The sequence below is a fragment of the Bacillus rossius genome, chromosome 6, assembly GCF_032445375.1.
Source record: "Bacillus rossius redtenbacheri isolate Brsri chromosome 6, Brsri_v3, whole genome shotgun sequence".
NCBI classification, from domain to species: Eukaryota; Metazoa; Arthropoda; class Insecta; order Phasmatodea; family Bacillidae; genus Bacillus; species Bacillus rossius.
This window is the reverse complement of record NC_086334.1, coordinates 74,863,737-74,880,171: the sequence shown is the minus strand read 5'-3', so window position 1 is coordinate 74,880,171 and position 16,435 is coordinate 74,863,737. Positions and strand designations below refer to the sequence as shown.

The following is a 16,435-nucleotide window of genomic DNA, read 5'->3' as shown; positions in this document are numbered from 1 at the left end:
GACGTCAGGCCGGACTCACTGCAAGGCCTACTCAGGTACCGTGCTTCCTAGCACACATGTAACAAATATGATTTTAAGATAATTACAGTAGAACCTCGATGATACGTTCCCGTTTCATACATTTACCCATGTCATACGCCGATTAATTTTGGTCCCGCCGAAAGTACTATATTAACAATGGTTTACTTTCCCGGAACATATACTTATAAAATCATTTATTTCCCGTTTCATACGTTTTTACGAAGCGGAAATGTCCTATAAATTCACAAATTTTTTTGTTATATTCCTCCTGATAAACTACGTTTTAATGCTTTTATTTTGAAAAACATTAATTGTTTACTTTTGCAAACGTAAGAAAATAACTTTATCGCACCATAGATACAGTAAAACCTTTTTGTTGCGACCCCATTTATTGCAAACACCTCTCTATTACAACCTGATTTCGAGGAACCGTGAAAAAATTGCCAAAAATCCGAAGAAAATCGGACAGAAAATAAGTTTCTTGTGGTGAGTAGCGTGTTATGCATTACTCTTGCCCAGTGCTGTACTGCCGTAGGCTGCGCAAATCTAAAAATAGATACCACTTCCTGTCGACCGCTGTCAGCGCTTGACAACCCCCATTCCATGTCCCTTTAACGACAGGGTGCAGATAAAGGTTTTTATGACAACGTGTGAACATGGTAGTCGGCCGCTCGTTCGCTCTTTCTCACCCTCTCCCCGTACCATGCGCTGCGGCCGATCTCGGATGCTGCTTGTACTTGTTAACAATCACGCTATCTGCTTCATTTTAACGAGGAGAGTAAAAATATATTAAAACTGTCAGCAAATTGATAAAAGCTTTTTGTGTCCGCAAAACAGGGCACAACACTGGCCCGCCAGTTGTTTTCATTCAAAACGTGGCTAAAGAACTTGAATGGATCAGGCTGAAAACATCCGGCAATACGTGTAGGTTATAAGGAATCTTGTTATGAATTGAGATGTTATGTTTTTCGAGTAGATATACACAGTGACCGACTGGATGCAGGCCCACCTCGACTCGTTTTAACTGCCACAGCGATGTTTATTTTGACAGCTCAAGCAATCTTTTCCCGTGGGTTGACAGAAAAAGGTCGCTTCACCCAGCATAAAAAAAAGGCTACGCCACTTATTCCTCACGCAGGAAACACACTGGCTGCCGTCTGTCTCCCCTGCATTTATCTTTCTTCTAACATTCCACGTCTCGCCTCTCGCGCGAGCAATAACGAAGCGACCACGCATTGGGCCGTTTTATGCTTTGTTTTATGAAAGCAGCTTGATTTTATTCGGTATGTTCCTTTTCATAGGACCCTTGCTATTAAAATATTTATATTTAAGTTTGAAAGCTTGTAAATTCCTTGCCAGAGATGACTGAACTCGAACTTGGTGTGAAAAGTGACATATTATGACATACTTTTGTTTGGGCGTTTGGCTGGCGAGGGAGGGGTCCGAAAATATTTACAACGATCTTAACCCTCCCTCACAGCTTTTGTACCCCATTCATAATAGCCCAATTTTACAGGAGAAGGGAGGGTGAAAAGAGCATTTTCTCACTAAAGGTTTTTCAAAGGGGAGCGAAGTTGGGATGTTATAAAGGAGGACACTACATGGTTTGTGTGACTGGGAGGGATGAGCTAGCCTTGAAGAATGTTAACGAGGGGAGGGAGGGGTGAGCTTATGAGTCATGAAGCAGCTGCAGCCAGCCAGCCGGGCCAGCTTCGTGTGCGCCCACTCGCGTTGCAGAACCTACAGCTGCCATATTTTTAAAGGAAATGTCCCATTATTTTTCTGTTATTCTTACATGAACATTATTGGAAGTATTAAAGCCGACACAAAAATATGCTGTGTGTTAAAATTAACAGATTTTAATGATCTTTCGTTTCGCTTTTTTTAAATTTTTTTTCTGATTTTCACATTTTGGTCAAAATGTCAAATTTTTTGACGGTTCCCGAGAATGTATTCGTAAAATCACTGCTTCGTTAAATCCGGGGATCGTGACATCGGGGTTCTAGTGTATTTAACTACGGCAAGCAGAAAACGTACATGTAAACTAACCAGTAAAAATAAACTGTCTTTTGACATATTTTCTTTAGAGGTGGCCTGTAGGGCGACGGACTTGTCATGAAGGTTGAAATGGGTTTAAAGCAAAGCCGTCTAGAATTGTGAGTGACAGCATCCTGCTATTGTACGGCTGGTTTCTTAGCGAGTAGCGGTTTGGGAAAGGGGGGGGGGGGGGGGGTTGAAATCAACTGAAAATTTCGGAAAACATCTATTACGACCCTATTCCTGGGAACCGTGAGGGGTCGTTTCAGAGAGTGAGTGAGTGAGTGGTGGTTTGGGGGGCGCGTCAGCAACTAAGGCCATTAGCACCCACAGGTTGTGGTGAGATAAAAACCAAACACGTAGAACCAGTTAAAAACAACAAAACGAGTAAAACCAGAGAAAAACAACAAAACATGTACAAACAGAGAAAAGACAACAAAACAGGGACAAGCAGAGAAAAGACAACAAAACATGTATAATCAGAGAAAAGACAACAAAACATGTGAAATCAGAGAAAAGACAACAAAAGGTAAATCATATAAAAAGGAGCAGAGAAAATAGCACGAATCACAACACAGTAAAAAGGCCCACGGTACGTAAAAAGGGGAGGACAATGCTCGCAGGAGCACTCCCCTCACCAAGCAAGAGCGGAAGCGTTACAGGAAAGTTAAAACTACCGCGGGCCTGGAGGTAACGGGGACAATCGAGGAGGACGTGGCGCACAGTCAGGGGACAGGCGCAGACGTCACACTCAGGCGGAGGCTCACCACGCAGCAGGTACCGATGGGTAAGGCTGGTGTGGCCTATGCGAAGTCGCGCCATGAGTGTGTCCTCCCTGCGAGTGAGGCGATCAAAGCTAGGGCGACGTGGTTCCTCACAGATAGAGCGGAGCTTGTTGGTCAGAGGAAGGGACTGCCACTCCCTCCGCCAAGCAGCCCAAACAAAAGCTCTGGCAGCGCGCAGAACATCGCACACAGGGACACGCAGTAAGCTAGGCGGCAATCCACAAGCCTCCCTAGCTGCCCTGTCTGCATCCTCGTTGCCAGGTATGCCCGCATGCCCTGGCACCCACAGGAACTCAACTCGAGCACCCCGGTGGACCACGTCATGCAGTTTCTGACGGATCATAGGGAGGACCGGGTGGGACGTCGAACCAGACTGAAGGGCAGAGAGCGCACTCAGGGAATCTGAGCACACCAGACACCTGCGGTGGGCGCTTCCTCCGACAAAACACAAGGCTTTAAAAATAGCATATAGCTCGGACGTTAAAACACTGCAGGAAGGAGGTAGCCCAAAAAGATACCTCCCCTGCGCACAAGTAAAAGAACATCCCACAGATTCCCCCGAGCGGGACCCGTCGGTGTAAAAAAAAGAAAAACCATGAAAAGTCGTACTGAGTAGATCATTAAAAACAGCTCTGTACACAAACGGCGGCGTGGACGGTTTCGTCCAACGTGCCAGGTCGAGGTGTACACGAGGCCGGAGTTGCATCCAACACTGTTCGTGTGGAACAGGTGGAAGCAGCGCATTCGGGAGTCCGGCGGTTGCCCAAACAGTGTGTGCCCGAATGCATACAGGCATGGTAGCCCGGGGTTTCGTCGTGTATAGCTGCAGAGAAGAGGGGTGCAGAAAGGACCGGTAATGAGGATGAGAGGGGTCGGAACGGACACGCGCAGCATAGGACAAAAGAAGCAAATCCCGTCTGTACGGTAGCGGGGGCTCACCAGCTTCCGCACACATGCTAACAACCGGGCTGGTAGGAAAAGCACCGGTGGCGATGCGGATTCCAGCATGGTGAACACCAGCCAACCGTTTCAGGACCGACGGCCTCGCCGAAGCGTAGGCCACACAGCCGTAGTCAAGTTTGCTCCTAATTAACGCGCGGTACAGGCGGAGGAGTGTCGGGCGATCCGCACCCCAGTCTCTACTACTGACCAGTTTGAGGAGGTTAAGGTCTTTCTGACAGCGGGTCGTCAGGTCTTGAACGTGGGGCAACCAAGTCAGTGTCCGGTCAAATATTAGCCCGAGAAATCGCACTGTAGATGAGACCGGGAGTACAGAGTTGTATAACCGAATCTCCGGATCAGGAGTGAGAAGGCGCTTTCGGGAGAAGTGCATAACCTTGGTCTTCGCAGGGGAGAATCTGTAGCCAGTAGAATCCGCCCAACCCTCCAGGCGGCGCACAGCAAGCTGGATCTGCCGCTCAGCCATGGCAAACACAGCGGAGCGACAGAAAATGGCCAGGTCGTCGACGTACAGTGCACATTGCACCGGGGGCCGGATGGCGGAGACGACGCTGTTAATGGCCACTGCGAAGAGGGTAACACTAAGTACACTTCCCTGTGGAACACCATTTTCCTGGACATATACCCGAGAGACAGAAGTACCATTACGGACCCGAAAAAACCGGCTGCACATAAAATTGGAGATCAAAACGGGGAGGGAGCCTCGGAAACCCCAGTCATACAGCCGCCGGAGGATGCCATATCGCCACGTGGTGTCATATGCTTTTTCTAGATCAAAAAATACAGCAAGGACGTGCTGACCATGGAGGAATGAGTCCTGCACCACCGATTCCAGGGTGACGAGGTGGTCAACAGATGAACGGTTGCGTCTGAAGCCACACTGGTGTGGCGAGAGGAGCCGCCATGACTCAAGGCAGTATACAAGGCGGGAGTTCACCATCCTCTCCATGGTCTTACAGACACAACTGGTAAGTGATATGGGGCGGTAACTGGATGGCTCGCCTTTATCTTTCCCCGGTTTGAGAATGGGCACCAAAATAGAGTGACCCCAAAGGGACGGGAAGGTCCCAGATTCCCAGATAGTGTTAAATAAATTAAGAAGGGCAGCTTTGCCTTCGGCTGACAGATGTTTCAGCATCATATAGTGTATGCCGTCTGGTCCTGCTGATGACTGCTTGGAGTGAGACAGCGCATTCTCCAGCTCAGTAAGGGTGAAAGGTAGGTTGTAGTCTTCACCCCTGGAGGGCCCAAAGTCAAGGACTGCACCCTCGTGGAGAGCTTTGGTGGTTCGGAATGCAGTGGAGTACTGTGCACTGCTCGAGACTGCAGCAAAAGCTTGGCCGAGCTCATTAGCAATGTCCGTTGCATCCAACACTAATGTAACATTAGTTCGGAGATAAGGGATATGGGTGTTATAATTGCGGCCATAGAGCTTCCGAATAGTGGCCCATATGTGCTGACTTGTGGAGTACACTGTGAGCCGTGAAATATATTCCTGCCAGGAGTTGCGCTTGCTCTCACGGACCGTACGCCTAGCCCGCGCCCTGCAGATACGGAATTCGTCCAAGTGCTGCTGTGTCGGGCGAGCCTTGAACCGTCGGAGTGCTCGTCGCCGGGCACGTATAGCGTCACGACACTGGTCATTCCACCAGGGTGTGCGACGCCGACCGGTGGGCGAAGATGTAGGGATGGACACAGCTCCCGCTGACATCAACCTGGCAGTAAATAATTCCACAGCCGTGTCCACATCTGGGGGTAAAATGTCGGGTAGGTTGAGGTTGTCCCGAAATTTCTCCCAATCTGCTCGTTTAAGCACCCATCGGGACGGAAGGGTTGGTGGTGGACCCGTCAAAGTATCCAAAAAGATTGGATAGTGGTCACTACCACAAAGGTCGTCGTGGACGGACCACTCAAAATGGGTGATTAACGCAGGGCTACAGATGGAGAGGTCAATGCAGGAAAAAGAGCCAGTATGAGAGGTGAAGTGTGTAGCAGAGCCGGTATTTAGCAGAACCAGACTTGTATTAGTTAAAATAACCTCGATCATGCGGCCCCGGTTATCTCTATGCAAGGAGCCCCACAGCTGGTTATGGGCATTAAAGTCACCAACGACGATAAATGGTGGAGGCAACTGTGAGAGAAGATCTTCGAGGTCCGCACGGTGGAAAGCGTGCGAGGGGGGTACATACAAGCAGCATACAGTGACAAAAATGCCAAAGTAGCTGCGAACTGCAACTGCCTGGAGAGGAGTATGGAGGGCAAGAGGCTCATGAAATACAGAGTCCCGGGCAATAATACAAACCCCACCACAGGCTTGGCCCGCCGGCACGTTGTCCTTACGGTAGAACGTGTGTCCCCTGATAGTGGGAGAGCCAGTGGGACGGAAGTGGGTTTCCTGCAGGCAGGTAAGAATGGGGTTACGCGAGAATAGGAGCCGTTGCAGTTCGGGTAAATTGCAGAAATACCCCCTGCAATTCCACTGGAGAATAGTCATCGAGGTGGAGTGGAGGGAGAAGGTCACTTCGTGGCTTTCATTTTCCCCCTATGTCGCTGCAGTACAGGTTTAAAGGCATTCGACCCTGTGTCTGAGTCCGCAAGGGGAGGGTCATCCGACACCATCGCCACTTCAGAGTCGTTGGCCATCGCCGCTTCAGAGTCGTTGGCCATCGCAACTTCAAAGCTGTTGTCTGGAGGGGTGGCACGAGGTGGTGGTGTGCGCCGAACCACCTCTCGGTCGTCCTTACCGGTACTGGCTGGAGTGGACGAAGGTGAACTGCGTGAGTAGCCAACACGCTGCGGCAGCGAGGTTCTGGCAGTGGACTTGGCAAGGGGCTGCTTGAACTGTTCAGGATGTCGGTCGCACTGTGTGCCGACTGTGATTGAACGGGTGGTCTGGACATGTTTGGTGGGTGATGAAACTATTGGCATATCGGTCTGAGTTCCCACGTCGGAAGTCTGCGTGAAAGCGTCTTTCGTCAGGGGGCGTGAGGCAACAATCTTGTTAAAGGGTACTTTAGGTTGAGAACCACGGAGTGACTGAAACACCTTTCGGGCCTCGCCGAAGGAGATTTTTCCCTCCACACGCAACTTCTGGATGCCCTGTTCTTCTTGGAACACAGGGCAGTCCTTGGACCACACTGGGTGTCCCTGATGGCAGTTGGTACACTTTAGCGGTTTGGTGCAGTGGGGCGAGTCCGGAGAATGCTGAGGGGCAGAACACTTCGGGCATACTGCAGGGTTCTTACAGCTGGCAGAGGAGTGACCGTATTCTTGACAGTTGTAGCAGCGTAGAGGCGATGGTATGAACAATTTAACCCGGACATTCAAATATCCGACCTTTAACACTGGAGGGAGGTCTCGGATACCGAATGTCAGGATCAGAGTTGCCGTAGGAGTCGGGACCCCATTTATTCTCTTAGTAATTCGGCGCACATGGACTACATACTGGGGTTTGAGCTCTCGCAAAAGATCACTCTCTGGGACGTCAACCAAGTCGGGACACCAAATGACTCCCTTGCAGGTGTTCAGCGACACGTGGGGCTGGACCTCAACGGGAAAACGGGCAGTCGCCCCGTTGAACATCGTCATGGCAAGCAACCCACGTGTTTGGGCGGCATTCGATGTCTCCAGGAGGATTTCCTTACGGTCATTTATCTTTTTGCAATCTTGAAGGGGACCACCAGCTGCACCATCAATTACTTTCTTGAGCTCGAAGGGCGACACCTTTTGGAACGTGTGCCCCTCAAGACCGCGGATCACCAGAAAACGGGGTGTAGGTAATTTACAGGTGGTAGCGGTATGTTTGTCCGTATCGCTATCAGAAGTTTCGCTATTCGTGTCCGGTCGTGGTCTTTTGGTGTGGCTGTTTAGGGTGCCACCCTGAGTGCTTTTCGTAGCCATTGTGAAAGTCCCCCGTACTAAGACCGTCGGCGTCAGCCTGCCGTTCAGGGGGGAGAGAGAAAGAAGCCAGCAGATGTAACACCCCACGGGATGTGCCGTTGGGAGGGGGACCAACCTCCCACAGACCTAAGCTGTACATAGGAGCAGCTACCCTTCGCCGCTATTCACTGTGAATTACTGGCCCAGTAGCACAGTAGCATGTGCACCGGGCCAAACCAGGGACAAGTTGTACATCCTGGGCGAGGCCAGTTTTATTCCCATACCTGGGAAACCATCCCAGGCTCCCCACTATAGAGGTCACCATTAGATGCCATTTCAGGGGACTTGTGGTCGATTACACCGGCCTCCCCTGCTCAGCGGTAACACGTCGCCACAGCAGGTACACCTGTGTGGGCAGGTCGGCCACACAGACACCCCCGCCAGGGCGGCACCAGCGGTGCTACGTGGGTGTACTTGAACACGGATACGGGCTCCGCACCTAGACTTGCCTGCTGGGACAGTAAGAAGGGTCCGCTAAACCGTCACACACAAAGGCACCACGTATGGTCACACAAGTTGGGGGCAGCACTCAAGCGTGAGGATAGACCCTCATTAGGAAGAAAAACAGCGCCCTGGCCTGAGACGATGCGAGAGAACAAGAAGGCACGACGGGACCTGGTGGAATGAAAAGAGAAAGATGACGAGGTAGAGAAGGAGAAAGGGGAAACATGAGGTGAGAGTCCGAACAAATTACAGGTCCCGAACGCGTCCCGATTAGTCGCCTCGTACGACAAGCACGGGTCGGCTGTGGTGATATTCTAACCCGTACACCACACGGGGATCGTTTCAGAGAGGTTTGACTGTAGTATCAGGAAGACTGTGCACTTCGCTAGTAGCATCTATGGCCAGCACCAAGCAAGACTAGTAGTGCTAACTAGCAATGATTATGAAAATGGTGCACGCGCTTTACCAAGGCACGGATCTCATATTTTGTGCATTCATTAATCTTTGAACTGAATATACCCATTTGTTATTGTTTTCTTACGATCAGATTTTTTGTATTTTACGTTTCTCAAGTTAAAATGTTATTGAAAATTGTTCTGTTGCATAAAGTTGTTTGTAAAATGAAACAAACAAGCAGAAATGTCTGATTTTCTTTTTACAATAGCCTAATTTTTTTTATTTCTAATTTAGGCTTGGTGACTTTCCCCCCCTCCAAGAAAGGACTTCATAACATTTTGTAAGGCCACTGTTTCTCGTGTCAGCTTTACTTGATTATGGACTGTATTTTACATTTCTGGTGGTTTTATTATATGTATGTATACCTATATAATGATGAATTCATATCTTTCATTAATATAATGCAATTATTTACACATTATGTATTTAAGTTTAATCTGACATTGTGCTGGTATGCTAGATTGAAACAAATTTTGTTATTGCCATTCCCTTTTCATACATTTTCCCGCATCATACACCATTTTTGTGCCCTCCGTTGAAAAGTGTATGACAGGGGTTCTACTGTAATCATGTCTACGAAAACATATTTGGGTATCATTTCATTAATAAACATATATAAACCACAAATCACAATTGGAACATTTTTTTGAATTACAAACTCTAAGGACTGTCAAAGCATGGTTAAAAAAAAAAAAAAAAACTAATACTTCTGAATCCATTGAAATTAGAAGAAAGAAACTAAATGCAATATACATATTCATTTTTAAATTTTTATGAAGGGAAACTCATTACTATTATTAGTAATATCCCTTCTTATTATATGGATTTATTGTCTGTAGGATTTTAATAAACAACATGCTTCAACCCGACACATCTGTATTGGCCATCTTGGCTACTCTGCTGCCAACCTTATAAAACTCACATTCCTTACATCACTACTAGCCTTGTTACTACAAATTCTTTACACTAAAGAACGTGCATGTAGAGGTGCATATAGTATTTTTTTCCATTTATAAAAATTCATCCTTTAGGAGTGAAATCGGGGGTAGGTTTTGGTTTATCTCTGTCTTTATCATCATCCACTTGTTACGATCACTTTAACAATTTAAACTATGTCTCAGTAGCATTTTTTCACATACACTGCACTCATAAACTTTTTGCATTCATGTTTGCTAGGCAAGCAACTAGACCATATCCTAAACAAACTGATAGACCCTAACAAGGGTAGTGTTGGGCTGCGAAGTGCTTGCGTGGTCTCGAGTCAAGTTGCAGCGTGTTTGTAGCCAGCATGCGCATCAGGAGACAGCGGCAGCGTACAAGCGAATTAATCTCGGCGCATTGGAGTGAACTGCATCTGTGGAGGTTGCATAGAAGCACCAGTGTGTTGCGTCAACTAACAATGGAACTATAGTTTGTAGAATGCTGAAGTGATTGTAACAAAGTGTAAATGACATACTAACTGTGGCATGCACAATGAAGGGTGAAGAACGGGATAAAGTCAGAATACGAGAAACTCAGTCTTGTCCTATCAGTCTGAACCCATCTTCGGAAATGGGTACACATACAGTAAACTCTCGATTATCCGTGTTAATTGGGACCTTCCGATGCCCGGATAATTGAATGCCCATAAAAAAAAAAACGGATAATCCGTTTCACCACTTAAAAATGGTGTATTTACTGGCAAAAGAGTGTCTCTTCAGTAGAATTCTATGAGTACAAGCAAAGGCTTTGTATACCGTGTCCCAGCTTATTGGACCGTAAACAATACTGGCACTGTGTTGCCACCATCCTTCTCCTGTCCCCTTTATTGCTACGGGAGGGAGAGCGGCGGCAGTCCCAACTCAGCATCTCCCTACACCCTTTTAACAACCTATTATCCGGGGTCACTACAAAATAAGTGTCTGAACCACAGCACAATATTATACACCTTTTTTTCCCCCTTCCAGCTATTGCATTTTATTTTTCTACCTCGCGCGGCAAGATATTGTTTCTTGTTAATTCCGCCTATTAAAATTAGGATGCACTTTACAGTCATAATTACGAGTATGGGATACTACGAGACCTTCGAAGTTACGAGAGTTTTGAAATGCACCGTCAGTTTGACTACGTAAATAGTAATCCTAAACTAATCTGGTTATTACGAGTGCTTCCTTGTTGGCTCTTTCGTAAGAAAGAGTGATTTAAATGGCATCTTCAAACAAGGAAAAATACCGTTAGTTGGAAGGAAAAAAAGGTTCACGCAGTAAACAAAGGCTGCAAAGCGAGAGAGGGCCGTGGCTATGCTGGCGCCGGGGAGGAAGGGGTGTCCGGTGGCGAACAACATGCTCCCTTTCTCACTGTCTCTCTCTCTCTCTCGCTCGGCCGTTTCAAGAGGCCCTTCCCCTCCCATTGTGTTACTGGCTGCTTCGGCCGGTAGAGGGGAAATTCCTAAACCACCCCCCTCTCTGCCCCCCCCCCCCCTTGTGTGTACGTGTGTACGAGAGCCCCGTTCCTTTTGTGCGTGTGTGAGACCTCGTTGCGTGCAGGGGGGTGACAGTAGATAGGACAAATTGAATCCTTAAAATTGAGATCATACCATGTTTCACCAACATCGGAAAAAAAATTACAAGTTTTGATCTCTTTAGTTTATTACCTACATATCCAGTTATTATAATTACATACGGCCATCTTTGTATTGTCTCGTGGTAATAATGGGATTTGAAAGTAAAAGTATATATTTTTTAAATGTCACTGAAAACTAGATGCTGCGTGGCATATTGCCGAAAACGAAAATTAGAGCACGTTGGCCTGTCGTTCTCCATTTTACCTGCTAGGGCTGCTACTGTAGTTTTTGAAGTTGAAAATTAAACAATAAATAAAAATGGAATGGAAAATAAATATAATAAACAGAAATAAAATTCATTACCAAACGATCATCAGTTTCAATCTGGCTGTATAATTAATTTGGACTATACTAGTGCAGAAAAATAATATATAAGTACATACACTTGATAATTCTACTTTAAGATGGATTGGTGGTCTTGTGGGTATAGGCGTCATGGCTCGAAACTGACGATTGAGAGTTCGAATCTACTTTACATCAAAACTTTTTTTTTCTATTGCGGAAATAGTTTAACGTCCCATTATAAGAACTAACATAAAGCAATTTTACAATATCAGTAGCCTTTATCGAAAAAATATAAAATATGACGACTACAACGGTGCCAACTATCACACGCTAAACCTTTCTCAGGTTGTATCTGGCTGTAATTTTTTCGTTGTCAAGTTGCAAAGAAATGGTATGATCGCAAGGGTTTTGTTTACAAATTTAAGCAAACGATCATTACTATGGGAGTGGCGCCTCTCCCTTTACTTACTCTATGGTTGCGTGCGTGTGCGTGCCAAAAAAAAAAACACAAGCACTCTTCTTGTGTAACTTTACAGGTTTTAATGATGCAATATTCCAATAGCGTCTGAGCTTTCTCACAAAATTTCCTTTGTCTAGTTGTGTGGAGGAACCAGGGATACCGCCACTATGTTGAGATGCGCCACACAAAGAATTCACTTTTATTAATATAATATCATTAAAGTTGTGAACATTACTGTGATAATGTAAAACACATTTGTGTGTCAAATTTACGTATGCGTTTGGTTTGAAGATAAATAAAAATACCCCACAATAAACTTATATGCGGCATGACCACCAGCAGTTAAGCCAGGTCGGGTGTTATCTTAGCATACAAATTTGCCTTGGAGAACTGATGTAAATAACTGCATGAAAAATGCCTCTTCCACCAGCCTTCAGGAGTGTTGGAAGGTAAAAGAGGTAGAGGGACTTTTTTTTTTTAACGTGGCGGGGTGCTGTGAAAAGAAAGCTTGAAAATAAAATTTAAAAGGGGGGGAAGGGGGGGGGGGGGAAGTGAGTTGAGCCGGAAGCAGCAGTCAAGGCATTTCTTTTTGGTTTAAAGTGTGACAAATTGACGGGTGAAGATGGCGGGGGAACGAGGGTCTGAAGAGTCAGGTAAATAGCTTTCTGACAAAGCAGTAAAAAAAAAAAAAAAAAAAAAAAAAAAAAAGTGCAGCGCAGTCGCGGCGTAGCTACACCCAGTCATTTCTTTTACAACTTCATAAAAAAAATCAAGCACGGATAACCCGAAAACCGGATAATCGAGAGTTTACTGTACGTTGTTATTTTTTAAATTGCCAATGTAGTACAAGACCTTCCGTTTTTTCCTCATAATCTGTGAGCAAAAACATACATTTTCTTTATCTTCAGCAATACGTTGATATGCTGCAGCATTCAGGCTTATTGCTGAGTGAATGTAAATAATTGAGCATGAGATCTTCACTCTTCTATAAGCTGCTAGAACCACAGAGCTGTATGCTCTCAGCTAATGAGACCCTGTCCCAAGCAACATCTCAGGCAGGTCACATCCATTGAGCTTGTCTTCTAAAAACGGCTCATGTTGAACAGGACTCTAGAATAAAATAACATAAAGGATTACACTCACTAAATATCATGAAGATGATGTGTAGAATACAGTTTACCACAAATACGGTAAATACAGTATCGAAAAAACTCCTCATATCTGACAAACAACCTTCCAGTCAATACTATACAACTTACATTATCAGTAGCGACAAGATTTTATGATTTTATTTTCATGCCCATTTCATTATTCAAACAGAAGATTTTAGAATTATTATTTTTATGAATTATTATTATTATTTATAAAGATAGCATATATTTTGTTTTATGATAGTTATTTCACAAAAACAATATCAGTTTGACCAATACACATTGCACTTTTAAGCATAATAATTTTTAATAAGTAGCTATTTGTTTGTTCTAAAATGTATCAAAATTCTATCGTAAAAATGAGTTAGGTACTAATAAGAGTTGAAATTTTTTTTTTCCAATTTATTTTGTAAGTACATTTTGGTACAAACTTCAGACTAAATAAATTACTTTCAGTGAATTGTTTGTCCTATTTATTTCATGAATAAAGAATGGAATATTTTTAACTTTAAAAGCCAAATTTACAAGGATTGTCAAAAAAAATGGCTGGACCGATGTTAACGTCCACGCAAACACATCTGCTATCCTTACTCTACCTATCTCCCTTTTCCACACATCCTTCCCCCCCCCCCCCCCCCTTTCTTCGGAGGGAAAATAGCTTAACCGGAGGTGTATGTTCTTGCCGGAGGTGTATGATTTTGATGTCGGAAAAAGAGGACTTAGGATATTTGTCGACAATTTGGGGCATTAAGGGCTTCACGTCTAGGCACACAATAAACATTGTTTAAACCATAAGCCCAAGATAAGAGAAGTATCGCAACCCCTCTCCCACCTGGGAGGAGAGGTGTCTAAGCCCCCAATTTTTTGGAACACAAATAAATTGATGTAGGTTAATTTTGACGTACCTCCCCGAGGCATTTTGACACCACACACCCACTCTCCACCCCCCTCCTTTTCGACCACCTGGAGTGAGCAGGGGTTGAAGCCACCAATTTTCGGAAAAACGTCAAATTAGAATTAGTATCCCCAAATATTTTCATTTTTCTCCTTTACAAGTTTGTGGTGGTATGCATCATGACATTCGTTTTCCACAAGCAAACACCCCACCCCCGGCACTCGAATCCTCAGCACATGGTGTGCTGCGGGCCTTTAGCCTGGTTTATTATGATTAAAGATAATATTTTTGTGATTTGAGTTAAGTTTTGATTAATAATGCTGATTAATTTCTTGATTTTTGTTGCATTTTGGTGTTTTGCGGTGTATTCGTTTGCATTTTGTTGTTATTAACATGATGTATTAACACGCTGTTCAGTGTTATTTAAGTTTTATTGCAAATCATCATAAAATCTTGTCCCTAACTATCAGTAACTGCTGTTTGTTGAAAATAATTTACAATGAATGTGATAAAAATTTATTTACACTGAAGAAATGGCAGTGGGGTGGATGCAGATATAAGGAGGGAGGGGGGAAGCAATCGGAATGTCTCTCCCAACAAACACCCAGTGAAGAAATATGAAAAAAAAAAAAAAAAAAAAACACAGACTTATCAAACAAATTTGCGAGATGTTTAGGGAAAAAAAAACTTCCATTGACCAATATATGGGTTAATTTAGTGTTATTTCATTATGTATATGCCATCATTGCCAAAAATAACTTCCTGCGAGCTTAGCTGCAAAGTAGTAGTGGTGACACACAATGACTGAGTCATTTCTAGCAGACAGGAGATGACACCATTGACGTCGCGATTCGGATTTCGTGAGAGTCGCTACGGTGTTGATTGGTAATACGCGCCACCACGTGGAAGGGCACGTCGACCCGGCTGAGACGTCACCCGTGTGACGCAAGACTGGACCCTCGGTTAACTCCCGTAGTACACTCAGACCTGACCCACTCTCAGCGTCGGGCACGCTTATGGTATAACAAGTAATAGTGGGCTCTCCAGGCGTTCCACACGCCTGCGCACGAGGTATAGGTCGCCACGTGTTCAAAAATACACGAAGACTATTATAATTGAAGAGGTGGATTCCAAAAGGGGTTAAGTCACATTTTAGCGATTTTGTGTTTATATGTGGAATAACTAACTTTTTACTATTCGCATGTACGGCTGTAACAGGTATTCCAAAAGCGCTTAAGTTATAGCTGTTATGCGGTAGTGAAATATGGGTTTCTTTCCAAAATGTCCTAAGTCAGCAGTGTTTTCCAAACAAGCCTTGGTAAGTTATGCACCGATATGCGCATGCATAAACAGGTATTAGTTACTGTATGGTGAAAGTATTGTCATGGTTTTGTACTGCATAGAGGTTATGTCTGTTTATTAGTGTTATTGTGGTGGTTTGACTTGTCAGTAGTTAATGTATAAATGCCAAAATGAATGTAAGTGAACTACAACATAGCACATGTTCTATAACAGATATAAATAGTACACGAAGTAGAAAACAAGCAAGAAAAGAAGATAAGTGGGTTAAAAACCATAAAAAGTTTGCCAGAAACAGCAGTGAAGCCCATGGTGCTCCTTTGGTTGCATGCACGCATAAAGAAGGTGGTAATAGTTGTAAGGCGGCTTTGCTGTCTACAGCAGATATTAGTGCATTTTATGACAAAATCTATAAACACAAAACAGCTGCTGAACAGAATAGCTTTGTTTTCAAGTATACTGTCACACAAGAGCCTAAACAGCATAGGCCCAAAAAACAAAAATAAGCCTAGAAGCCATACTGTTACTAAATATTTCATACGGCAGACAAGCGGTCGTATTCTAAATGTATGTAACAAAACGTTTTTGTCTGTAACGAGATTTTCTCGTAAAAGAGTAAACACCTTAAGAAAACACATGGAGGAATATGGGGAATGCCCACATGAAAGGCGTGGTGGGGCTAGGTTAAATCCCAAACACACTGCAATAAAAGACTCAATGATTGAATACATTCAAACGTTTAGATGCAATGAATCCATTATGGCCGAGGTAAAAGTGTTCGTGGTTATCTTAATCCTGAACTTTCTATCAAAAAGTTGTGGCGAATGTGGAAAGATAACCAAAAAATAGAAAACAAGCCAATTGCTTCATTATCTAAGTTTTTCAAGGTGTTTCAAAGAAACTTCAATCTCAGCTTCGGAAGCCCAAAGATGGATGTGTGCTCATTTTGTTACAAGACTAAGAACCAAATCAAGACGTCACGTGACCTTGCTGAAAAGGCTCGATTAATGACTCAGTACAGGCTTAATACTCTTAGAGCTAAAATTTTGTATGTAATCATGAAGAAACAAGAATACAATATAATAAGTGTTTCATTTGACA

The 16,435-nt window shown here is 44.5% G+C and overlaps 2 protein-coding genes across 11 annotated transcripts in view; one reads left to right on the top strand and one right to left on the bottom strand.

Moving 5' to 3' along the window:
* The window catches only part of LOC134533306 (synaptic vesicle glycoprotein 2C-like), a 387,375-nt gene that overhangs the window by 144,677 nt on the left and 226,263 nt on the right, over positions 1-16,435 (top strand). The gene's annotated exons all lie outside the window — the stretch shown is intronic.
* LOC134533307 (SAC3 domain-containing protein 1) overlaps positions 1-16,435 on the bottom strand; it is a 137,586-nt gene that overhangs the window by 14,482 nt on the left and 106,669 nt on the right. For 8 of the 10 annotated variants that reach the window (XM_063370788.1, XM_063370784.1, XM_063370780.1 and 5 more), the window contains one exon: positions 9,053-13,099. In XM_063370788.1, the coding sequence (XP_063226858.1) occupies positions 13,013-13,099 (87 nt within the window). In that variant the 3' untranslated portion in view covers positions 9,053-13,012. Of the gene's footprint in view, positions 1-9,052; positions 13,100-16,435 lie in introns of those variants that run through there. The other 2 variants (XR_010075298.1, XR_010075297.1) reach the window with 1 other exon arrangement.